Below are 26815 nucleotides of genomic sequence, written 5' to 3' on the forward strand. Positions count from 1 at the left end.
ACAATGCAGTGATGAAAGCTCCACTGTAACAGTATACAGACCAGTCAGTAAATTATGTCTCCACTGACACCCACTCAAAATGAACTAGTTTTCTTAGAAAGGTGCAAACTCGCTGGTTGAAGCCACCCTATTCTTTGATTCTGAGCCCCTCTCTGCATTGATGCCCAATAAGCACCTGTAAACAAAAAGCCAAGACAAAAGCTTTTTCTTTGAGGAGATATTTTTGCCATTGTTTCTTCAAGATACATGCAATAAGGCCTCTTTGCTTTCTTACCTGCCCCTACCTGCTACAACCTTCATAACCTTCATGTGCTCCACACACTCATGTCATTGTAGTTTATTTCATCAAACAACAAAACAGCTTGATAAACATGGCTCATCAGAAGTATTGCAATTGAAAAAAGCTGAATTAAACTGAGAAGTTGGTTAATAAGTTCAGTGTAAAATAATGCAATGCCCGCTTCTCAAATTTTTTTTTGTTAGTGCTTTGATATCAGATATCTGTTGCTCACAAAGCCAACTCATAAGCAACTTTTTTCAAAAGAAAAGCATAAATTTCTTATACACAAAGATCATTAATATGCTCATCCATTCATTCACTTTATGACTTTAGATAGCTAGGCTAGTGTGAAGTTAACATTAACATTTTCCTCCATAATCTGACACAACACACTCCAGCTACAAAGCCTAAGCGTCAAATGAAAGCAAACCATCTCATTTACAAGATTTAAAAATGCAGCAATACATAGTTACATATATTACAGTCATGCCACTGTTAGCAAGCCTATCTGAACTCTGAAATAACACTTAATACCGTGCAATGCATCATATTTGTCTGATAGTTGAGTTTGCCATCAGTGCCTCTTCACCAGGTTTCAACCACAGCTGCGATATTCTATAATGCTGCACGGTCCAGTTCAATTTGAATTTCACTGTATTTTGCTGTAATATTGCCAAGCCTGTACTGCCTTTCCAGTAATATTCTGATTACACTGTGAAATATTACTGTTGTAATATTCTGATTACATTGTGAAACATTACTCTTAAATCTTGTAAAATCCAGGTAACCATTAGTTTCACAGATATTTTACAGTGAAATATTGTTATATTCGGCAAGGTAAAAGTCAGATCATTTTAAACTGGTAATGGATGGTTGCTGAACTGTTTTGTGCAGGGCCATTAGAGTTTATTGACCAAAGACCACTACTAAGCACTGTAATTAGTCAATTCATGTGTGACACTTTATTAGTTCTTAAAAACACTCAAGTCTACGTAGCTTTAAGAGGTCAAAAAGTAATGTTATGCAATTTCATGCAAGTAAATAATAAAATAAATTACATGCTATTTCAGTTGACATGAAAATTCCTGTTTATTTTTCCTGTTTATGCGCTGCATCAAAGAAACTGGATGGTTTGGGGCTGATCTTATTTTGAGAAGGTTTTTTATTTTGTGGGTTAAAACCCAGCCTAAATTGAGTTCCCTTCCCTCCTCAGTGGAATACCCTCTTGGCGGGTGAGCTGAAAATGGACACAAGCCAAACTTTCACTGAGTGGAGTTACAACTGAGCTTGAACCATGAACACAGCTAAAAGACAGACAGATAGAAAAGGCTTAAGAGAATTGAATTAGCTATTTGCTTAGATGCCCCATCCCATTTATACAACAGGATATCTTATTTAAAAATTCTGATGAAGCATGTTTTTTTGGGTAAATGATTAGTGTGCACTAGGAATTTAAACCTGGAGCCTGATGCGGGTAGAACAAGTGGATCATTTGAGTTAACTCTTTTTGCATAAAAAAGAAGGTTTTTCCTGTGTACTGCACTACCTGACATGAATATAAATAACGTTGTTTCTATGGGAACATGCTAAGCCTTTTCTTTTTCTGAACTGCAGTCATGGGGACCCCAATTTATGCTGGTTTTTCTTCCAGCCAAATTTGGATTCCCAGAACTAACAAGCTGCTAATTTTTCTTTATTAGGTGCGTTTCACGTTAAGAGGGAGTTTTTCCCTTCTTAAGCCATTTTTTATCAGAAATAGCTATGCATGTCTTGATCACATGTTTGCATTGCGCTTTTTGTGCTATGTTGCAAAAATACAGCAAAAGAGGTAAAAAAAGATTTAACAGATCAAATTACAGACTGTACAGAAGTAAAAGGCTCCTAATTAGATTTTGAACACGTTTAAGTTATTTCATAATTATTCCCCTTATTCTCATTAATGCAATACAGTTTAGGCTCATATCATTTAAATTTAAATTTATATCTTTGAATTCTTCATTCTTCTACCAAATGGCTAGTTTTAGTAGCCATGGGTCCACATTTTCACCAATTAGGAGCCCATTAATTCACCTCAATCTTTAATTTGATCTGGTAAATAATTTCATTACCTCTTTTTATGCATTTGTTTGCAGTACTGGACAATAAGCACAATGTGAACATGGGACTTCATTTATAGCTATATCTGACATAATGCGGCTTAAGAGGGTAAATAATCCCTCTAAACATGAAAAGCATGCAATGAAAAAAATGGGCAACTTGTTACTATTCTGTTGAATGCAACTGTGGTTGAAATGAAAACAAGCAAACACAGTGGGCTCCCGAACCGAGTTTCAGAACCACTGTGCTAGAGCCACACCAGGGAAGAACAAAACTGAAGTCCGGATGCTCCAAGCTGTATATGGCAGTATGTGTCTGAATATGCCATCTAAGTGTAGGTAGAGTCAGTCACACAGTTATATATAAAAACATGTGAAGATTTGGTAAAGGGTGAGTGCCTGTACAGCGGGTATAATCTTAGCATTTCCGCAAAGATTTGCGAGTGCGGTTAACCCCTGGCCCCACCCCAAAAAGACAAAACTGAATGTTCTGGCCTGTAAAATCTATACCAGATGTGCTGAACAGTACAGAAAATTGGACTGGAAATTAATTCCCTCAAGGTCTGAATGTGCTTTAAGATTAATAAAACAATGAAATAAACATTTCACAGATAGACATTGTTTTGTTTGTTATGTTTCTCCTTTCTAACACCTTAATTAGAATATGTGCACTTTATTCATTTTTTACTGGTAGCGAATGTAGTGTACATGTGAATATATACAGGGACCAATATGGAGCCTTTTAGAGTGTATTCGGCTTTATGGAGAGTCTATAGTGGAATGGGATCTTTGCCACACCTAATCACACAAAGCTGTGGAGTTTAGCCCTTCCTCCAAGTCTCCTCCTTCTCCCTGTGTCTATAAAATCAGTTAATCCTCCTCACATTGCACATTCTAACCTCAGCTTCATCTTGTTGACTAGCTGCACCATCCACAATTTGTGAGTATCACTCTTAATGCTTCTGATCTCTTCTTTTGTCCTTGGATTGCTGTCTGCTAATACAATATATTTTTCACAAGTATTTCTGCATAGTAAAAAATTTTTTATTTATTGTTGAAGCATTCTGCATCTTTGTTGTCAAGTAGAATCATCTGAAAAGAATTTGCAATTGTTTTATTTACAGTATATTTTGTTCTCCTTTTCAATATAAACTATACTTTATGAATTAGTACAATAAAGCAATAATGAATATTAATGCAAAAAAACAAAACAAAACACAATTTTGTCTTTTCAGAACTATGAGCAGAAACTACTTGTCCAAGAATGATGAACTCCGCAAGGGAGATTTTTTAATCTCTAATAATCGAGAGTTCAAAGCTGTGTTCCAGGTAGGTCACCAGCAACAAGAGAACAAAGAAGGTGAAAGAGAGGTATAGGGTCCCACAGTTGACTCTATGGTGACTCTAGTGGTTGTGAACATCCAAAGTAACATATTCACAGATAGCTGAATTAACACTTGAAGTAGCAACATATGAATGTACAGGAATTTGTAAATATCAATTGTCTGCCCACAATCTCTGCATAATGGACACATTGTTATGCAATAAAGTTAAATGCATTGTTTCATTTTGGCATTACCGGGACATGCCAGATTGTATTCAATTACAATTTATTTTCAATGGGTTTTTAGAAACCCATTACAATGTTTAGTTACAATCATAGTAATCAGAAGTTATTTGTCATTAACTGTGATGAAGTTCTATTTCAATGCATTTCATCTTGTGAAATAAGCCATATGCATTGGTAAACCAAAGGTTGTTAAAAAAAATCACATGGTCATTGGAAGACGTTTCATTAGAATGTTACTACATAAAATTTCTGTGAAGAAGAATATACAACCAATTGTCTCATATAACTATAAGTCAATTATTTATATAATCATTGCACACTGTGGGCAATTAATATTGCAGAGATGAAAAGACAGCTGGCTGCAGAGAGTGCATCCTCCCATTGGTAACAAATGCCGTAGTGATGGAAGTAGCCTGTAATTATGATTACATAGTCCAAATCACAGATAAAGAAGCAGAGATTTTAGGGATTTGTAAATGAATAAAATAAGATTTTCAAATACCATAGACAGTAAAAATTGTTTAAATTAATACATTTTTGAATTTGTATGTTTATGAACCATGCTTTTACTCATTGCCTTTGTCTTTAACTCTAAGTAAATGTCTTCCAAGTTCACTTCCTTTTTACCCCAAATTATCCTGTATATGCTGTATTTCTACTGATATGTGTTCTCAGCCTCAACTATTTCAAATAAAATATATTTTGATATTATTTATAAAATATTATTGACCAAAGTTATGGCTGAAATTCTGTACTTTTGGTGCATATTTATGAGAGTGATTTGGAACATGACATGATTAAAATATAAATGTGTTTAGGTTGATAGAGTTTGGCATAAAAGCTTTAGAAAAATAATGAGAGGATATGTCGGTGGTAAACTGTGGTTTACACTGCTGTAAGTACGTTCTATACCTCAAACAATCTATCTCCACAGGATGATGGCAACTTTGTCGTTTATGGCTGGAAGCCCATTTGGTCATCCGATACGGCCTCTTCCGAAGCCCACCGTTTATGTATGCAGGCAGACTGCAATTTTGTCATGTACAAGAAGAGCGACGATGCCATGTGGCACACTAACTCTGCCAAATCCAGCTGCAACATGTGCCGCGTCCATCTAAAGGATGATGGAACCCTGGTGGTGGAGAGGGAAGCTGAGGAGATCTGGAGCTCTGCAAGCTCCACAGGCAGGAAGTAAAGTGATAAGCATAATTTTTGCCTGAGCATGTCACTGCATATCACCTGTGACCAAATGTGTTGTGTGTATTGGTTTTTACACAATTTAAAAGTATGTGTCCAATTAAAGATCCGTCAAAACAGCAAAAAGGTTTTTGTTGTGCGTTATTGAAGAGTTGCCAAATGAGATCTATTGTAGCGGTGTAACTAGCTGTTCTAGATTCTATTTTACTGGTATCTTTTCAGGGGTATTATTATGGGTAAATGATAACAAAAATGAGTGATTACATGGGAAAATACACAAAAAATACAGGAACCATTAATAAAGATGAATAAAAAAGCTTGTGTAAAATATCACAGATAATGAGCTATGCTGAAGACTCAAAAATGTGATTATTTTAGCTAATGAAATTACTCACTGTGTTAAAAAGGCAATGATTTTATTATCCAGAAATCAAGGCATCAAAAATATGGGCATTCCTTTTTTCAATGCTTCGTGCACACTCCTTGCATAAGGGTAGTACTACTGAGTGATGCGCTATTTTTTTAGGGGATTAATAAACATTTCAGGGGAGATCCCATTCCTCATTCCTGACCTCTTTCATACGGAAGAGAGAAAGAAGAAGGACACTATAGAAAACAACTCCGTAGGTAAGGTATAGAAAACAGGGACTCTTTCGGAAATAAAATAATACTTTGTTAATAATAAAACTCTTTCTCTGAGCAAATGTATGTATAAATGAAATTATATCATAAATAATAGGTCCTTTTTGTCCTATGTTGGTGGACACTCTGATTGGTACCTTGCATGGCAGCCTTTCACCGTTTCACGTGTGTGTGTGAATGGGTGAATGAGAGGCATCAATTGTAAAGCGCTTTGGATAAAAGCGCTATACAAATGCAGTCCATTTACCATTACCACGTACACTCTGGCATTCTGTAACCATCAGTAATTTGAAATAGGGAATACAAGCCAAAAAAAAAAAAGTTTTTCTTTGCACAGATATTATCATTATACATAGGAAAATACTGAATAAAGCAATGTATGTTCATGCTGACTATAAAATTTCCAACAGTTAGATACATTAGACTGCTCAGTTGTGTTGGTATGAACTAATACATATACTGTATGAATTTGTAATGATTATTGCTTGTTTAACACTAATGCTAATTATTTCTGCATTTTTGTTTTAAGTTGATATTACGTGTATTACATATTACATTTATTCCAAAAAGAGATACTTTTGCAAAATATTGCATTAATAGTCAAACTCTGTTTACAAATGTTTGTAATCATCAGACTCTTTTTGTCTACTGATAACCAAGTCAACAAGCTGGGACACTGTCTAGGCTCAACTTCCATGACACAGCTTCTACAACCTCCCACTGACAAAATTGAAACTTTCTGAGCAAACACACCCTTCTTCAGATGGGATAGAGCCCTCCAGTGGTCAAACATGGCAGTCCAACCAGTTATTAAGTTTAAGGTGGCAAATACATTTTCACTTGGGTGACATGGGTGTTAAAAATATAAATAAATACAGAAATTAAATTTATAAAAACGAAAAGAGATAATGAACAATCAATGCAAAGTAAGCATTTTCCCTGCTTGTGAGATTTATATCAAAGTCAAATTGGAAAGCATAGATCCACAAAACCCATTGATTGGCTCCCCTCCCACTTTGGCGCACACTGAGTTACAAAATTACCAAACGGCTCAGGCACATCAAAACCCACAATGAAGATACCATTTTGCCAGTGCGACAGATCGCCACACCCCATGCGCTGGCTGGAGCCATAAGGTTGTATGCTGCTTCTTATTATACTCTTATATGGAAATATTCATATGTTTTATGTAAAAGCAATGTCTTTGTCTAAAGTTATTGAAGGAAGAAGTGCTTTGTCAACATCAACATTTGTCCCTCTGATGACAAGTAAACTAGCTAATTTATGGAAAAGTTAACAAGCCTCTTATTAACTTTTCACCACCATAGCAGTTGCCCAGTGACGTAGAGAGTACGATTACTAAGTGCATTCCATGGTAAAGATTTTGCTGCAGTAAACATCTAGCTTAAAAAACAGACTGATATATGAATTTATTGCTCGTATTTGTCTTACTGTTCTTCCCCTGACTGAAAATTCCTCTAAAATCAATTCATAATAATTTATTTATCTTTTCTCACTGCAATTCATATAGGCAGTTGCATGCTCTGCTCTTGGTCTTAATATGTATTTAAGTTTGTAAGGAAATGGTAGTAAATGGACAGTGTAAGGACATGCATGCCAAACATAAACAACATTTGAAGCAACTTAAATGAGTAAATGGACAGTGTAAGTGTCATGGTTCTGTTTCTGTCTCTGTTTTTCCTTGTTGGGCCGCCAGATGGCAGCACTTCTGTTTTGTGTCCTGCTCGTTCCCCTGTTAATTGTATTATTGCTTTCAATTATTTTATTATTGTTTCTGATTGTGTCTCGTTGTCCCCACCCTGTCCTGGTTTGATTGTTAATTGTGCCCTCCTGTGTCTTGTTGGTTTTTAGTCTATTTAAGTTCTTTGTCCGCTTGACTTGGGTGTTGGCTCCTTGTATTTGTTCCTGACTTGTACGTATCATTTTTTGTTTCTGCCTGTGTTCTGCCCTGTTTCTGTTCTCTGTGTCTGCTACCCTTTGAGTGTTTTGAGTTCCTTTACGTGTTTCCTGGTTTTTTTGAGTTTTCATTTGTTATTGCCCCTCGTGGCCTTTTTGTTCCCGTTTGTTTGTTTTTTTTGTAAAGTCCATTTCATTTACCTTTGGGTCTCTTTACTCTGCGCTTGGGTCCAACCTGTCAACCCTGACCGTAAGGACAAGCATGCCAAACAAACAACATTTGAAGCAACTTAAATGAGGTTGCAAATGCAGAACAAAGCATTGTAATCTGGCCCTGTACATAAATAAGACATGATTGCCATTTAAAAAGATTCTTAATGTATTTAATTTTTGAATGAAAACCAACATTTTTCTTTGCAGGCAGCCTTTTGGGAAGGTAGGTGGCACTGTCACCTCGTAGTTCTTGAGCTTCAGAGTGCTTGGATTTAAACGTCTCCTCCCCATTTCCTTGTGGATTTTCAGCGGCACTAACTCCAGCTTCCTATTTCAGTTCATTTTAATGCTGTCTAATTTAGCAGTAGTCTCTAAAACTAGAATTTTCCCTTGTTGCATGTGTCCAATGCATTGGTCTCCTGTCGAGGGTTACCGAGCCAGGGGATCTATATCCTATCCGATTGATATCCCTGTCTTAGAGTATAGAGTTAAATAAAAGGGATAGATATACCTGATTAACCTCATTATTGCCATATTAAACAACATATCCACTGAGAAACAACTGCTAAATCAACTTGGAACTTTAACATCACCACCCAATGGTAAAAGAGCTTTCTTGTTTAGCAGATAAGAATACATAATCTGGGCAACAAGCAGTTAAAATAATTTTACTGTGCCATATAATTATATTGTTCAACAAATGAAATACCCTGTTACAGATCAACAATTTTAACCACAGGATATGTGCATAAATATAGTTCCCATTTGGTGAGATGTTTAATAATTAACCAAAACCAATTAACCAAAAGCAATGCTTGTTATTAAAATAATTGTAGCAGATACACATTTCCAAAGCAAAATCCATCCAAATGTTTTTTTTTTTTTTTTTTTGGTTCAGCCTTTATTTATGACATTGTCAGATGCTGCTTTTTGCATAACAAAACTGAAAGCTGTCAATGTAAATTGAACACAATAAATGTGGTTGTCGGTGAAGCTGGCAAAGTAAAGATCTCCATTTGAACAAAAGTGACATGAAGAAAAAATAACAAATTTACATTATACAGTTTTGCATTCCCAATATTTAACAGAATAAAAATGGAATGCACACATTCCTGGTTTCAGCTTCAAGATTAAGCTTGGAAATTGACATACATGTTCAGTGTCCACTGTTTTGAGTAAAGTACTATCAATATATTATATTCAGTGACTTCTGAGAAGCAGTGTGAGTCAAACCCTGAGAAATGATTGGGTCCAACTAACTTCAGGGAGGAGAGTAACAAAACACTACATACTTATTGAACTGACTGAACACTCTTGCAAAGGTGCGGAGTATTTTAATAAATATATACATTTTACTGTACAGGTTCAATATGATATGGTTGACATGGCTATTCATATTTACCAGTGAGTTACACATAGTGCTTTGTTGACTATCTAGAATTAAAGGGTGCAAAATAGTATAATGATTTAATGAAACTGAAATAGCTTTTCATTAAATTTCCCTCTGAAATGTGTAATCTGACCTTATTTTAGTGGTGCTTAAATAAATAGAGTTACTAGAGTAGAGTTAACTAAAAGAAACTGAAGAGAAGCTAAGGTTACATTAGACCTGTGATGATGTTTGCACCTTCATTCTAAGGTGAAGAGATATATTCAAAAAAGGCTTAGGGAATATTTCTGCTCATCTACTGTATGCTTAATGAAGGTGGATAAAAGAATGGTATTACAGTTGAAGGCTAAAGAAGACAAGCATCCCATCAGTCAGTATTATGTAATGTCTATATTACAGTAATTATTTAACATTTTAACTTATATTAAAACACTTTAATGTGGATAGCTTTACATGGGTGGGCCATAATGTGCATGAAAAAATAATATTTACAATCTCAATAAACAATATGCACAATAAAATAAGACCAGTGCACTGAAATAGAACGATGATCATGTGCTTATACACAGCATAAGTGTGGAAAGATCATATAAAGGCAGGGTCTGATAGGGATAATGAACTATTATAATACACTAGTAGCACATCCCTTTTTTCAGATAAATATTTATTTCATGAAGGTGAATCCAAAACAGCAGGATTTTTTACCTGTCATGCACATATAAAACAAAAGGTTAACGTTGCACACCTTTTCACCATCCGTCCCACAGCACCCTCCCATTACCGGTACTGAATAACAAGATGTAGCGGTGGTTGTTCCCCCGGTAACCCCCTCGCCCTTCCTCTTCTCAGAAGAAGGCGGGGTTGGTGTGCTCGATGACGCAGCGCTTGCAGTGGCGCTTGATGAAGCGCAGCGCCTCCAGTGGCACGTCGCAGTCCTGCACGTTGAGCAGCTGCAGGTCGAAGCAGTTGGCGGCCAGCACCTGCAGGCCGCGGCCCGTGACGCTCTCGCACGACTTGAGGCTCAGGCGCTTCAGGCTGAAGCAGTTGAGTGCCAGCAGCTCCAGCCCGGCGTCCGACACCAGCGGGCACTTGCCCACGTCCAGCGACTTGAGCTTGGGGCAGTTCCGGGCCAGGTGCCCCAGGCCGTGGTCTGTCAGGCCCTCGCAGCCGCGGGCGTTGAGGTAGCGTAGCCGGCCGCAGTACTTGGCCACGTAGCGCACGCCCACGTCGGTGATGCGCCCGCAGTGCGCCACGCTCAGGTAGCGCAGGCGCCCCTCCAGCTTGGCGATCTCGCGTAGGCCGAAGTCGCTGACGAAGCGGCAGTCGCTGACGCTCAGCTCCCGCAGGCCCGGGCAGTAGAGGACCAGGTAGCGCAGCGCCTCGTCGGTCAGCCGGACGCAGCGGCGCAGGTACAGGTGCGTCAGCTGAGTGCAGTGCGCGGCGATGGTGTGCAGGCCCTCGTCCTCCAGGGCGAAGCAGTCCGTCATGTCCAGGTAGCGGATAGAGACCTGCTGGCCATGCATGGGCGACAGCTTGAGCGATACCTCTCGCGTCAGGCTGATGCAGTTCACTTTGGAGCAGCCTGGTGTAGAAGGAATAAGAACAGTAAGTGGGTCAAAATTCAGGGTAAGTGGGTCAAAAGTTTGGCTATATTGATATAATATTGGTAGATTTTATTTTTAAATATTTAATATGAGTTTAAATATACCAAATGCAATATGCAAAACAAATATAAACAAAATAAACTACTGCTTGCACACATTAACTGCCTTGAAGTTTCTACTGGGTTCTAGTAAATACATTGCCATGTAAAAAAAAATCATCCAATACTTTCTCCTGAACTGTTCAATAACCACTATAGCAGAAGCTGGTATATATACACCCCTAGTCTGTGATGATCAATAATTCTATCTGCTGCAAAAACAGAAGACAGTTATGTACCACAGTGAATTTGGCAACAAGAGTTTACAGACACCAGAAAACATGATTTTGTTTTCACACAGCAGGTTTCCTCTGGGCTTTCTCATTTTCTGGAAAACACTCCAGATGTTACCTGTTGTTTCTCACAGCGACTTTCTGGCCTAATACAAGTTCCCACTGCTGCAGTAAAGAAATGATGTAATTGCATCTGGCTAGCTACTACCCTTTCCTTAGGTCTTCACACTTTTCATCAAAGTGTTTCATATCACCGTAATATCACCTGACTGACAGATGCACTGTTAGAACAGAATCATTTTAACGAATACAAGCTTTGTTCTTTGGTCAGAAGTTTCCAAACACCATCCAAAATCCAAGTTTTACCTTGCTCATTATTTAATGAGATTAAATGCACGCACACTGTCACTTAATCAAAAAAGCCTGGTGTTTTCCTACAGTTACTGAGATGAAGACATTAATCAAATAAAAAAGCCACAGTTTAAAGTTATAAATGAAAATTCCAGGAAACAGAATGACTTCGAGTGGCTGTCTGATTCATTGAATTTCATTCTTTAGGTCTGACATAAGTTTTATCAATGTTTAATACATCAAACGCTCAAGGGAACGTGCCCATGCCTCCAGATGTTTGTACAAAAACTTCTCCTTTATACTCAGTTCAATATCCATTTGTTTCATTTTTTTATTAATAGCCTGAAATACTACTGCAAGCAATTATAGCTATTTATAAAACAAAGGGTAATAACTTTTCCCTTTCATGTCCATGGCTCTTTCACATGTGACCACTGCTGATCTATCAATGTCACTCTTTCTGTGTCATTTCCTTAATGAAAACAACAGACTGGTTTCTCACACCGCATGATGTGTGGGGGGGGGCTCATACAACCCAAGGTACTGTAGGCCTTTCTTTTCTTCTGTGAAGTAGAAGACTTGCAGATATTTCCAGCTGCAATTTAAGCATGGGAGGAAACCACCATGAAGGACTAACAGTAGTATGAAATACCCATGGAAATACAAAGCAGCCAAAATGAAATGCAATATAGGGTGGTAAACTCTTTTCTGTCCAAACTGTTTGCTAACACTTTAACTATGTGCTATAAAGCCTACATAATGCTGTTATAAGCAGGACTTAACACCTGTCATAATCAGTTGTAATAGTGGCTTACTGCTTATGACAAGTGAAACAATCACTGCCATAATGCATGAATGTTACGACACATATTGACATAACAACATTTACGTCACATGGTAAACCATGACAAATGATAAGCATCTTGTCCATGACAAAATGTGTAAGACACTAATGTTATTACATGCTACTACTGGCAATGCAAATGGCACATTTTTGTAGTATATTAGGTAGAACGACACTCATTTAACATGTAATAACACACCTTCCTGAATACTGTAGTACAGCAGTATTTACAACCATATCAGACACATGGCTTTTTTTGGATTTCCTTTTAGGATTGTGTTATGGGTATAGCTGTGCAAATGTAGGTTACCTGTCTAGTGGTACTTTCTTTTGTTGCAATGCAACTTGTACTTTCTTATCAGCACACTTATTGATGGGGCTTCTGTGTCTTCTCGCAGATTTTTGAATTACTGATACTAACATTGATGTTCTCCATTTCAGCATGTCAGTCTGGATAAGAGTGTCTGCTAAGTGATCATAATGTAATGTCATGAAAAACAAGACTGCAATTGCTTTTCAGATATCTACATTTATTCAAGCCAGTGGACAAGAGAACAGTTGACAAGTGGTACAAATTAGGACAATACAACAAAATGTAAAATAAACTTGAAACTTGCACATAAATAAATCACATACAATCCATCTGTGTCATGATGTCTTCCACTAAGAAATGGGAAAAAAAGTTCTGATTAGAAATTTAGATCTATAAAGCAATTTAATGCAGCAACACGTATACAAAAACTGCCAAAAATACTCACCAAAATACCATGGGAGATCTGCTTCGTGAGCTAAGGACAGCTTTGAACAGTCACTGCTTTCTGTGGTAGTCTATTGTTCAGTCCACTGGTTGGCTCCTGCAGCCACCTATCCGGAGGCTGCACTTGCAAATTCATATCAATAACACCACACTGCTTGACGTAGAAATACAGTGTTGAAGAGTATTTTACAGCCAAATGCAATATTTCAATTTGTCATTTAACTTGTTATGTATGTATGTATGTACTTTCAAAAAGAAATGACATCACGTAATGGCCAATTTTATCCAATTTTAATGAGAATATTAGTATAGGATAGCATAAGTAAGAGTATTATGATTAGGGGTGTGGCATTTTACTGTTTTCTCCGAACAATTAGAAGCTGATTTATACTTTTGTGTGTTCAGTTTTTTTTTTTTGTACCTAAAGCACTTTTTTCAGCAGCAGACCCGCTTAAAGGCTAAAGGTTTAGCTCAGATTCTTTATTATTTACCTGACAGGTCCAAGTGTTCCAGGTTGGGGCAGCGGGACACCACCTCAAACACGGCCTCGTTTGAGATGTTGTAGCAGCCGGCCACCTCCAGGCGGCGCAGCTCCGGGCAGCACTGCGCCACCGCGTACAGCCCGCGGTCGCTGAGCCGACGGCAGCCGCTGACCACCACGGTCTCCAGCATCAGGCACACGTTGGGCGTGTCCTGGCACAGCCGGCGGGTCAACACCCGCAGGGAGCGGTCCGCGTTCAACAGGTCGCCCGTCAGCCGGATCGTCCTCCACAGCCGGGGGTCCCAGGCCAGGTTGTACCAGCGGCGGCACACCCTTGCACAACGGCACAGCTGATTGGTGGGCAAGTGGGAAAAGATCTGCAGGAAGGCGTGGTCTGGGAGGAGGTCAATGGCTGCTTGCTGGACCTTAGGTGGGTGGGATTGTTTCTTGGCATGGGTCATGCTGCTGGGTGGGGCGTGTACTATCGCCACGGTCTCTCCAGTAATAGAGGAGGAGGTGGAGGAGCCACTGCCATTGGTCACCGCCGGTGACAGGGGGGAGGAGCTGGGTGGCATTATAAGAGCAGGGCTGGGCGTGCTCAGTGTCCGCATACTCAGGTCTGAGTCTAAACAGAAAGAGAGAGAGAGAGAGAGAGAGATGAGGGGAGGGAGAGGAAGTAAATCAGATATGTCCACAGGGCAAGGCGAGATACCTTGAACAGTTTTAAGTCTTACGTAAAGGTCTAGAGTACACATGGAGAAAACGGATACATATTGGATTAAATTTCATGTACTGCATAAACAACAGTGAATTTGAGCCACTACGCATCACATACAATCCTTAATTTAAATGCTGAAAAGAAAGCAGATGTTCCAGATCAGACATTTCCACTGTGAGGTGCAAACATAGAATCTGGTCATTGTCACTCATCCCAGCAACAGCCTGTGCAGCTTCATAGAAAGAAGAAACTATCCAATAAAAGCTCAGTAACTTTGGACTATAGCCCAGTTGTGGAATTTGGAGGTTATTCTAACCAGGCATGGAGTCTCTCATCAACTTCACCCTGACCTACAGTCAGTCATAGACCCCTAGAGTACTGTCAACATTGAACAGCCTCTTCCGATATAAAAAATTAAAGTCTGATTTCATTGATTTATGTGCAGTAGAAGCCACTGCTTGTCACCTCCCATTGTGTGATCATCAATGGAATATCTGATAATTACCCAGGTACATTGCTATCTGGTGCACAAACAGAAAAGCAAAAAACGCATGCAAATAAAATGCCCGTTTTCAAGGTTTTGCCCTTCATTGCTATGTGGACGTTTTGACTTTTTATTATGATTTTTATCAGCTGGCTACTATTCACTTTTGAGGTCCACGATTGGACCAATCTGACAGCTCTATTTACATTTGAAATGAAAAGTTTTTGCTTCTTTAGGGAATTGTGGAGGGGAAAACACCTGGTCAGTAAGTCTGGTGATGACACTCACCATATAAGTGTATTTATTGTGAATTTATCATCATAAATCTCCCATGGCTTAAGTTGTGTTTGTCCTGACTCCACAGAGTTCTGAAAGGCTCCAGGCCATGTCAAGATTATTTGACTCACATATAACAAATGTGAGAGATGGACAGTGGCACAGTGGCATTTAAACCAAGGGACTGATTATGTCCCCATGGATAACAATGTAAGCCTGCAGTCGAGAAAGCTCCTCTCATGGCACACACGTGCAGTCAGGTGGACGCAGCGCAGCACACGGCTTGTAACTTCCGAGGGACTTGTCTTTGATTGCCACCAGACCGTGGTTCCAGTTCGGTGAAGCCATGTGCATTCAAGTAAAAACCAAAAGTCCCAATAAAAAAAGAAACACCCAGAGTAGATATGTACAGTATTAGCTCAGGGATGGGGCTGGAGAGAATTTGAAAAGTACAGAGAAAAAAAGCCTGAAGTGAGAACGAATCATCTGGGTTTCTCCTCAGGCATTATAACTAGGGCCACCAGTTTGTCTCCCCCTGTTTCCTTGAATTTTACACCAGTCGTCCACTGACATGAGGACTGATCGCACCACTCCAATCATCTACATTGATAAAGTATTTAAGATTACCACTAATAAAGGACAGACGATGATTGACAGCAATTTTTACAAGCAAAAACTGTGTGATTATTTGGAACCGTAAGATACAGGTGTATCAGCAAAGAAAACCTTCATATCACATGTGAAGTATTTTCCTTGAAGAACAAATAAAATATGTAAAACACAAAGAATTTTCTTAAATTTTCTAAACTCTTCAAAGTGACAAAGGAGACATGTTTCCATTCAATATCATTACAGGATTTGAACATCTGCAACAAACTTAAAGTTAGTAAATACAGTATGCCAAAATATAACACTGTGGCAAGACTACAACTGGGGCTTGTGAGAATTAAGTTCCCATTATGATGATGTCACTGCTGGAGTCAATAAGAGTGTTAGAATCTCCCATACTGAGGACTCAGGTCTCAGAGAACAAAGACAAAATACTCCAGAATATATAAGCACACAAGCAGGGGCTTTTGTCAAAGCCAAATAACTGAGTAGTGAAACAGCTTATAAATGGTTCCTTATGCATAGTTTTTTTCCAGATAAAATATGTAAAACACAAAACATTTTATATAATTATGTAAACTCTTCAAAGTGACAAATGAGATAAGTTTCCATTCAATATCATTACAGGATCTGAACATCAACAACAGATTGAAAGTCAGTAAATGAGCCAAAATATATTAGTGCCATTCTTAGGAGAATGCTGTTGGAAACTGACCTTCACACGTGTGCTGTGGGATGCATTTCAAAAATTGATTAAAATATCAAGAGCAAAGCCAAAGACAGACGTCATGTTTTACAATGCACAAACAGGACAAATTTTACACAGGCAATTCCAAACAGATCACACAGACGCCAAATTGCTCTGCTCGTAAATTAATCGTTCAGGGATTGGCAAATATTCAGCAGAGCCAGAAGCACCGCTGTGAACGTCAATGAAGATGGACCTGGTTAAAGTGCTCCTGGTCTCAGGGGGAAGAGGGGCACGGTGCAACATCTGGGGTGTAAACAAAACAGCCATCCCTTTTATCTCTCTTTGATAAGACATCCAGTCTGCACGTAAACACCACCTGCACATCCAGGTGCATAATAGACCTGATGAGGTCCTTCTGTTTTCCATGGCAACGCTGATCTCACCAATGATCTGAGCTCACCTGGAAACACTCCCTGCTGTGAACATAATGCACACGTCCAGGTTAATAAACTGAATATGCACTTTCATTCAATTCAATTCAATTGGATTTGTATAGAGCTTTTTACAGAGAACTGTCACGAAGACACTTTACAAAGTAGCAAGGCAAGACACAGAAAAAAGAGCAAACAGATCAAACACCAGACCTGAACCTCCAAATAGCAAACACAGGTAAAAAACTGCCAGTGGGGATAAACCCCTCAAATAAAAGAAAACTGTTTTATTAAAAGAGTATAAATAATAACACTAAAGCAATATCCTCATTAGAGCATTGTTAAATTAAATTCAAGTGTGCGTAATTTCATTTCAAATTAAACATTTTCACTCGTACATATGAGGCAGTTCAATTTGAAACGTGCATTTAATGGTACACTCATCGCATTAGTATCTGTAATCTAAGCAGTATCTGTTATATAAGTTTTATTTCTAAAAAGCCTTTCCTTCTTCTCATTTAATGTCTTGGTTTTCAAGAACTAGAGGCTTTCTAAAACCATTTAAATAAATTGCTTCTGAATATTTTTCTTAACCCTATAAGTGTTTGAAATAGTGTTTACTTCTTGAAACACAATACAGTAAATGCAATCATTTTCTTCTTCAGTACCTCATATCATATAAACCGGAGGAACTTGTTTGAAGCTGAATTATCTTGACAACATTGACATATTTGCTGTGTAGGACATTTGCTAATCACATTTTCATAAATGCCTGTTTCATCAGAATGCCCACAGATCTTTAATGAAAAGACGTGTATGCTTCAAGTCTCACATGCAATGAGTTGACGTTCTCACTTCTCCCAAAGTTGCACAAAATAGTAAATATTCAACACTTTCAGGTGCTCTGCAGCAGTTGTAAGAGCATTAGACATCCTTCAATATATAAATGATATGTCCCCAAAGGGTCATTTTCTAGCGGAATTACATTACAATCACATTTTCTCAGTGGTTTGGGTTAACTCTAACCTGATTTTATTGTTTCAGAAGGCCTGTGTGAATGCCATTTACTTTTTTTTGTTTTACTTACAATTCAATTTACGATTCTAATCCTCAAATTTTATTGAAGAGGCGTCCTACTGCAAACCAGCATTTTAAGAGCATCTGCCAGCGACAGCTATAATTCTGTCGGCAGTATTCCCTGTGTACCAAAATTTATCAGGACCATTCAGACTGACAAATTGAAGGACAATCTAATAAACAGGGGATACAATCATGATAGTGTCCCTACAGGTCAACCATGGCACATTAGGCTGTTCTGATGTGGGAGCTTCTTTACTCAGTTCTCTACAAAGATTTTCCCTGAGGCCCCATTTGTGCTCTGTGGCCTTGCCAACATAACAGAGGAGGTCAGTTCCTAATATTGTGACAAAATGATGACTGGAGCTTGTGAGAATTAAGGGCCCATTATGATGATGTCACTCTTGGAGTCAATAAGAGTGTTAGAATCTCCCATACTGAGGACTTAGATCTCAGAGACCAACGGCAAAACACTGTGGAATATATAAGCACACAAGCAGGGGCTTTTGCCAAAGCCAAATAACTGACTACTGAAACAGTTGATAAATGGTTCAGAGTCCATTGCTTTTTTCAGGGCATTATGGGTCCAACAAGAGGAAAACATGGCTATTCACATTACTACATATGATCACTGATGAGAAAATGATAAAACTTTAGATGGGTTACCATAAACCGTTTTTTGTGCCATGTTAACAAGCAGTCTATGTTGTGACAAGTTGCTTCACCTTCACCCATCACAGAAACCATTACTATATACAGTTTATGCCATATGTTGGGAATAATAGTGTGGGCCCTGGTCAACTACTTAGACTTGTTCTACAATCTTTCCAGTTGCGTGTCCAGTACTGTTTTATGACTACCATGCCAGGTGTGGTCAGTGACAATACATTCAAATATAATTGTATCAGTATAACTGGTTTATTCTCTCATGGATTTCTTTACATTTATCACCAGTGAAGGCATAGGCTGCAGTTTTGTACTCCAGTTTTTACGCCTTATTGGATATGCCATAATAATAAATGGTTTTTAAAGTAGTTCTGTCATATAATCTAGAGGATTATAATAATCTACTGTGGATCCATGCTGATGTGAAAGCAAAATTATTTAAAAAATTTTTAATCTTCTGTAGTCACTTGCTGCTTGGTAAGATCATGATGAGTTTTATTATTCTTTCATTTTTTTCATTATTCTATTGTACTTTATTATTCTCTTCCAGGATGTCCCCCAAATCCCTTCAGAGTGTGGGGTGATACAGGAAGTTCACTTCTCGTGTTTGCCATATAGATTTGTATTCCAGACCAGGGAGGACTTTGACTTGACCAGAGTGTGATGAAAAGCCCAGACATAACTCCCGAGAAATGAGGTCACAGCGATAAAAACTCCAGGCAGGGAAATACTGTGACTACCGCTCAACCTTCTCACAGAAATGGTGCAACAAAAGCGGTATATTTAATTATAAACATTTGTTGTTGTTCTGCATTATAGTTCAACCTGTGCTGCTAGATTTTTTTATGAATAAAGACTATACATACATCTTTACTGTTTTTACTGTCAATGATTTGTTCATACGTGGAAAAGCTTTGTGTTCGGTCCTGTCAAAATTCATTTTGGTCTACAGACTTGATCCATAATATAAAAACTGGAATAATTTATGCAGTACTTTTATTTGGTTAATTCTGTGGCTGCCACTTCCTGCTTGTATCACAACCATTTAACAAATGTCAGATGAAATAATGCACACTTTGGCTACAACAAGGAGCAGACACAGAATCACTACCATGCCAAAAGTAATTTCAATGCTCACAAGATATTCTAAATGGCAAGAATAAATACAATTTTTCTCCTTTTTGTAGTATCCATAAATCACATAGATCCATACAGTCCACAGTAATTTAATTTCTTATCATTTGAAAATAACAAAGATTAATAGCCTCCCTGGTATTTGTACAGTCATGGCAACCATCAGTTTAATGCGAAGAAATGGGGTCTGAAAACAAACTTGAAATTTGGGTGCATATTTCTTCCTAGTGCCCTGCAGAGAGAGAATCTTGTGGTGAAATTGTCCCTACATAGAGAAAACTTGCATTTTAAGGATATTAAATCTCATGTATATCAAACACACTCACTAAACAAGTGTTCACTACCTAGAAATCTGACTGAATTTCAACAGGGATATATCAGAATCACTTTCATTTGCACTTTTAAATTATATAAAGTAAAAGCTTGAATTAGTGTCATGTCATTTTATGGTTCTGACCTTTTCCTAGAGGCCAACAATAAATTCCATGAAAAATTGTCTTTCCAATTAGCTCAGCACTGTTCATTTTTTATGGAGACAATAAGCTCCACCCAAAGATGACCCCTGCCTTACACCACATCCATGGAGGGCAGAGGTTTTGGCAGCATTTAGAGTTAGGGGCCCAGTATTGTAATATAGCAGAAGTCTGACTGAGAGAAATCCCATAGGATGTAGCCCCCTGATCCTTCTCCTATCGTGTTACTGGGTGGTCTGTCCATAATATATTTCATTGGAAGTATGTTGCATGTAACAGACGTCATACATTTATACCATATGTATAGAGTGGAAATGAGCTGGAGTGGGGCAGCCTAGTTTTCGTGGAGGTTTTTAACTGCCAAAAGGTGCTAAAGTATGTAGTGCATATACACTCAGAAAGTGAACTTGCTTCAGTTTTTGTGTTGCATACTCATGTTTGGGTTCTCCATAATGTTTATGGAGTTACCCATGCCATTGTTGCCATTGAACAAGGTACGGTAAGGACCACATGGGACAGATTTTAACAGAATTTTGAGGCCCAAGGTATGTTCCCTGTGTGAAATTCATGTGGGTGATTTCATTCATTTTGTAAATTGGCTAGAAGTAAAATCTGACAACATAATACACAACAGGCTATAATATTTCAGAATGAAACAAGTATTATTTAAATGAAGCATAGACTACTATCGACAGTTTCAGATCATAATATCATGATCTGGACTAAATTAGACACTGATGTGTCTTTACTGATGTAGCCCTATAAAATACAATAAATGTTCATGTTTCACTTTTGAGCAATTATTTCCCAGGCTTCTTCCCTGGTTTTGGGTGTTGTGGCATTGTTAAATGTGTTGTGGGAATTTATGTAACCTCTTCATACCCTTCCATAATTAATTGCTGCTTTGTGGCACTGAAAAAAGATGTATGCCCCTTGGATGCCTTCCCTGAAAGTCTTTGTTTGAGCATGCAAATGGGAATAGGCAGCTATTCTGGATGAGTGACGTCTGGCTCGAGCCAATGAGCTCATTAGACGTTATGACGCATTATGCAGGGAAAGATGCGGTAAGTTCTCTGGTCCACGGGTTTTTGTCAGTCCCATGGGTTAAATAAACACAGACCTATACCCTGCTGTCTCTGCCACAACAATGCATATTTATTATTGTATTGTAGTTTTTGTATTGGGCACTGGTGCTGAATTTTAGACAAACAAACTAAGCCACAGACATACACATGCACATAAAAACAAACAACAGAAAGACACCAACGCAGCGCAAGAAAGACACAACTATGGCTTTTGTCCTTTGTCAAGTCTGCCAACAACAGACAAACAAAATTTTACTCTTTATTTCTTCAGATTTTGCTTAAGCATGGCATTGAAATAAACAGGCTTTAAAAAGTATTACAGATTTTTGAATTAGTTTGATTTTCAACCCTGGGCAATCAAAATTAAATAAAAGAACGGCACAAACAAAATCAATGAGCAATAAAAATCAACTCAATGTGATTATGGTTGTAGTTATATTTTAAGGGTAAACCCATGAAAAATATTTAATGCTTTTTTATGATCTCCTCACAAATGAAAGCACAAAATTTCAGAACAGAGCAGAAGTTCTGAAATAGGTTTAATACAACATGGAATAATACAACCCTTTTCACAATATAACAGGTGCTTGCAGCCAAATCAACTTTCAAAAGTGCATTTCACAGCACGCAAACACCAAAAGTTACAATCATACAAGTGCCACTGTCAAGATGCATGCCAGCAGAATGTCAAAATAAAGGAAAAGACTGGTCAGTTTTGTTTATTAAATATGAACATTGAAGTGTAATTAATGTTCATATTTAGAGTTTCAAAAATCAGTTTTTTGATGTTTCTGGGAGACTGCCTTCCCTTTTCTACTGAGCTTGGTTTGGAGCACACACGCCATTCACTCACATGTTCAAACCTACGACAACAGCAATTTAGACTCTCAAAGAGAGGAAACTGGAGCGCCCGGAGGAATCCCACATGGACTCAGGCAAAACATATGCAATCTCCACACAGAAAGGCACCAGCTGAGATTTGAACCCAGGACCTACTTGCCATGAGGCAACAGTACTAACCACTTGCAGGTACTGTAAGCTATCAGGACTAAGTGCAATCACTTCAAAGTCTTTTCATATTTAGTGGAAAATCTTTACCTAATGAGACAGGCCAGTTCCCATCATGTACTGTACTAATGTTGTTTTACAATCTAAATGCACAAATCTTTTTTTGTCAAATGAGCTGAGACCACCTCTTCAGGTAATCATGGTTGGCTGTGTTGGTTTCTTTCCCAAACAATCTCAATGTTCACACTACATGCCAAACAAAATGTGCCAAAACTGTTGTCTGTGTGTCTTTGCTCAACAAAATAACAATATAATTATTATGGGAAATTTTTAAGCCCATAATTGAATTCAATATACAATTTATACATTATAAATATACAATAGAGAATATCAGATCATTGGCCAAGTCATTCAAAATAACATGGATGAATGCAATTCCATGAATCAACATACCAGACAGTACAAACCATCAACCTCTAATGGTGAATCATAATTAATAATTACTGTGCTGTTTTGATGCACACAAACAGGCAGGCAGACAGTCTGACTGTGTAACAGACAGACATTAAACATATGCAATACCGATGTGTCATAATATAATGGGGTTGACCGTATTGTGAGCCCTGATTGAGCTAAAGAAGTACTTTTCTTTGATGATAGTAATGTCAGAAGTTTGAACATCAAAACTGAATATTTAAAACTGCAACAAAATTTGACAGTGTACACAAAAATCTTCAGCTTCAGTTTTGACCAGGAATTTCTCAGTTATCTCCCATCCCCCCTCAGTGAGTCTCTCTCCCAAGCTGGACTGCATCTAGCTGGGAGGTCCACCTTCAAGTCGTTCCGCTCCAAGGGTAAGAGACAGACTGCTGTTATTTTAGTGTGACAAGAGATCAGGAAAAAACCTAATGCACACGCGTGCACACACACACACACACATATGCACACATGCTCACACACACACACATGCACACACACACACATATGCACACATGCCCACACACATGCACGCACACAAACATATGCACATATGCCCACACACACACACATGCACACATGCCCACACACACACGTACACACACAGAGCAGTCAGGCTCACTCAGCATTTTAGGGATAGGTGTCTGGCAAATGTTTGTGCAACCAGACTATGGCCCATTTCGTTGCCCTTGAGATAAATGCATTTTACTACAGTGCCTTAAATGCAAGCTGCTTATCTCAAGACAGGATTCTTTATTGCAATCTCTGCCGAATCTCCTTTGAAGAGCAAAAACAAGATGTTTGTGAGCACAGGCCAATTTATTCCCCGTGCTTTAAGGCTCTTTGTGAAGTTGAACAAAAGGTCAGGTCAGCGTGTCATGTCTTGTTTATTCTGGAGGAGTAACTCAAGGGAGTTCCACGCTGACCATGGAAACGTCTTTAGAGAACCCCTCCTCAGAATTGCATTGAGGCAAGGGGATATCATGGTTTACACTGATTTGCATGGATCACAGCACACAAGCGTGCCAGATGCCATTATTCTCAACATTATCTGTAGAGAAGGTCACTAAGAGCAACTAACCACCTTTTAATTTATAGTCTTTTTGCCCCATTTGCAACCCTAAATTTGTATTTTATTGCCTTTTTTCATTTGAACTTTTTTGTGTGAACCTCTTTTTAACTGCATTCAAAGAGCTACACCAACTGTTGCTCCAGTGAAGCTGCTACTGTATGACTTCAGCATTCTGTTCATTTGCCCTTCCCCATACATTATTTTAAGATGCCGCTTAAGTGCATCTCAGATCAATATTCCATACATCAGTGCTGAAATCTTTTGGATCTTTGTGGAACAACTTTACAGAAATTAATATGATATAATTTTTATCATATTCAAAGCATTAACAATTCATCAGAATTGCTCAGAGTGCCGACACACAGCTCCCTGATATTCTGGCTCTAGACCATTCTCAGCAACTCTTCCACGGTTCCTGATCAGATATTCCTCGGGCTTGGGAAAAGGCAGGTCTCACCCTCAGAAGAAAGACCAACCAATGAGTTCCCTCAGCCTCAGTGAGCAGCTGAAGGACATCATCCAGCCATGTGGCCAGACATTCCACACCTGACAAAGACTCCGCCCCAGCAGGCTAACTGGACCCTCAACAGTCCTCACCAAGAGACTATACAGACTGAGAATAACAACCATAAATCATCAAATATTTAGAGTACAATATAATCATACTGTTTGTGCAAATTACTCTTTTTTATTTCTTAATGTCGGCTGTAAATTATTTTAAATTGTTTGTCTAACAAATTGTGTTATGCTTGTAATCAAATAGGTAAGCTCTATGGATTAGAACAAATAAATTATTATTAACATGCACCTATTAATTAAGGAAACGCTCGATCCACTGAGGTAGATAAGTGAAAAGTGTATGATCACATTTAACAGCCAACGCTACCACAGAGGGAAGTGAGCTCTAATGATTTTAACTGCTGTTGACGTTAGTGCTGCTTGGACGGAACTAATGTACGAGGTGAAGGCAGCAGGCGGTCAGACTCACTGTAACGGTTCACAGGCTGTGGCAGCAGAAGTGTCAGACAGATCTACCTCTCCCACATTTTCCATCACTCTCTCTCTCTCCCTCTCTCTCTCCCTGCCTCCCCTCATTTTCTCCTGTTTACATCCAGAGCATGGATAGTGAAACTGGGCCTAGTCTGAGATAATGGCATACAATTCCTCACAGAAACAATTTGGGGAGTTTTTAGAGATCAGGTATCATCACGTCAGGTCAACATTAGGAATGTGGAGGAACATTCAAATTAAAATACTGACTGCTGACACTCAGACTGACTAAAAGAGCATTGTCTTTTGGACAACCGAGTATGCAAGTAAAAAATTACCTGATCCGTCTTGAATCTTTATCAATGAACTTAAAGATCAAGTGATTTTAATACTTTGAAAGATTTGACTGATTTTATTAACAAACTGTTAATCATTTTCCACCCTATGCCTTGTGATGATAATTGTATCAACTTCCTGAAAATCAGATGCCTTGTGTTCTGCTCAAAAATTCAACCTTGTCTGTCTCTGGATAGTGCATTTACAATTTTCCCACTGTGGCTAAGTGTTACTCAGAGACAAGACAGGAAACTGACCGGAAGATCTTGGGTAGAATCTCATAAAGGGTTTTGGGGTCTGTGGGGATGTGCGCTCCCTCTTTGTACTGTATTACAGTAGGTTAGGATTGTAGGCAGCATTTTATTTTTTATTTTTTGAAAGACAGGTCCATATTTGTGTGTTTGTGCGAGTTTCATTTATATTCCTGATTGGATGAGAAATTGTTTAATTTCCCCTTCCACAATAAATCATATCTTCTGTGCAAAAAGAATAAAGATGAATGTGTTATCTTTGCATTCACTGAGCATAAAAATGGTGCCACTAAAGCACAGTGACCTGCTGTTTTCTCTATTGGAATGTGTGCTGTGCATAAATAAGTGCTTCCTCAAAAGGAACAACTTCCTGGTGCAGGAGATAGAGAATGCCGACAGATGTTTGAGAATGCAGAGAAGTGCCTCCTCTCACCTCCTGTGTCTGTTCAGGACGACGCAGCTTCCTCAGGAAGCCAGAGGAAGGAGAGGAATGTCACCAGGGTCAGGTGTCTGAAACTTGGCTGTCTACCATTTGAGGCATGACGAGAGCAAGAGTGTGGTAAGTGAGCTAAGTCTCTATTTTAGGGGCTACAATTTGAGGCTGTTGTATGTTTCTTTGTAGAGAACTTTGCCAAACAATTTGTGTTAGTATGATGTGCAGTGTTTGCTGGTCTGTTTTGTGCTGTTTCTGCTGTGTGTTTTTTTGTTGTTCTTTTTTCAGCTTTTCTGGATCGATGCATAAATTCTACAGGAAAGAATGTAGACTTTGCATATGTATAGGGTGTGTCTCAAAATGTCCAATTTTCTTTTTGAACAATGTAATCACATTCTGTATGGTTGAACTCACAAATATTTTCCCGACCATCATGTTTGTATACACGCTCGTTTCTGTGCTGGAATCTAGGGATGAGCTGGGTAGATACATCTTGTAAACAACAATTAGTAGCAAAACATGGCAACAAAATGACCATGTGTGTGGTTGAGCAAAAGAGAGAAGACAGTCAAATATTCAGGAAGTCTGGCAGTGCAAGGCCATTAAAGTCCCTGCATTGAGACCAAACAACCCTGTGACGACAGTCATTGGTGCCAGGAATTAGGCCTAAGCCAATAACATTACTTCAACCATTCCTATCCTTCAGCTATAGGTTGACTGAAGAATAAATGAGTAACCTTAGTTTTATTTTGGTATTTGGAACAAAGTCAAGTGATAGGCTTTGGTTTTGTCTAAAGCAAGTTATTTATTACCAATAAATGCATTGTATTATAGCTTGCAGTCCTGGCGAAGTTGGCTGGAGTAGGCACCCTTCCTAAGTTTCACTGTAAAAAGTACTTGCTGGAGATATTCCGAAGTTTTTATTACTGTT

At 38.5% G+C, this 26815-nt stretch overlaps 2 protein-coding genes across 3 annotated transcripts in view; one reads left to right on the forward strand and one right to left on the reverse strand.

Annotated features, from left to right (window-relative positions):
• Window positions 1-3178: 3178 nt before the first annotated feature.
• Window positions 3179-5269, forward strand: LOC118225010 (lectin-like). Its single transcript, XM_035412946.1, has 3 exons — window positions 3179-3316; window positions 3612-3705; window positions 4881-5269. The coding sequence occupies exons 2-3, from the start codon at window positions 3616-3618 to the stop codon at window positions 5139-5141; spliced, it is 351 nt and encodes a 116-aa protein (XP_035268837.1). The 5' UTR covers window positions 3179-3316; window positions 3612-3615; the 3' UTR covers window positions 5142-5269.
• A 2729-nt stretch (window positions 5270-7998) lies between these two features.
• The window catches only part of LOC118224858 (F-box/LRR-repeat protein 7-like), a 56154-nt gene continuing 37337 nt past the window's right edge, over window positions 7999-26815 (reverse strand). For both annotated transcript variants that reach the window (XM_035412660.1, XM_035412661.1), the window contains exons 3-4: window positions 13684-14298; window positions 7999-10887 (exon numbers count right to left, since the gene is read on the reverse strand). In XM_035412660.1, coding sequence (XP_035268551.1) covers window positions 10151-10887; window positions 13684-14298 — 1352 coding nt within the window. In that variant the 3' untranslated portion in view covers window positions 7999-10150. The remainder of the gene's footprint in view (window positions 10888-13683; window positions 14299-26815) is intronic.

Source organism: Anguilla anguilla, chromosome 4 (genome assembly GCF_013347855.1).
Source record: "Anguilla anguilla isolate fAngAng1 chromosome 4, fAngAng1.pri, whole genome shotgun sequence".
Taxonomy (NCBI): Eukaryota; Metazoa; Chordata; class Actinopteri; order Anguilliformes; family Anguillidae; genus Anguilla; species Anguilla anguilla.

What these genes read in the sequence shown, in the direction of transcription:
- LOC118225010 (XM_035412946.1), top strand. Translation starts at nt 3,616, where the DNA reads ATGAGCAGAAACTACTTGTCCAAGAATGATGAACTCCGCAAGGGAGAT. An exon ending in AGTTCAAAGCTGTGTTCCAG is followed by an intron (nt 3,706 to 4,880) that starts GTAGGTCACCAG and finishes CTATCTCCACAG; the next exon opens with GATGATGGCAACTTTGTCGT.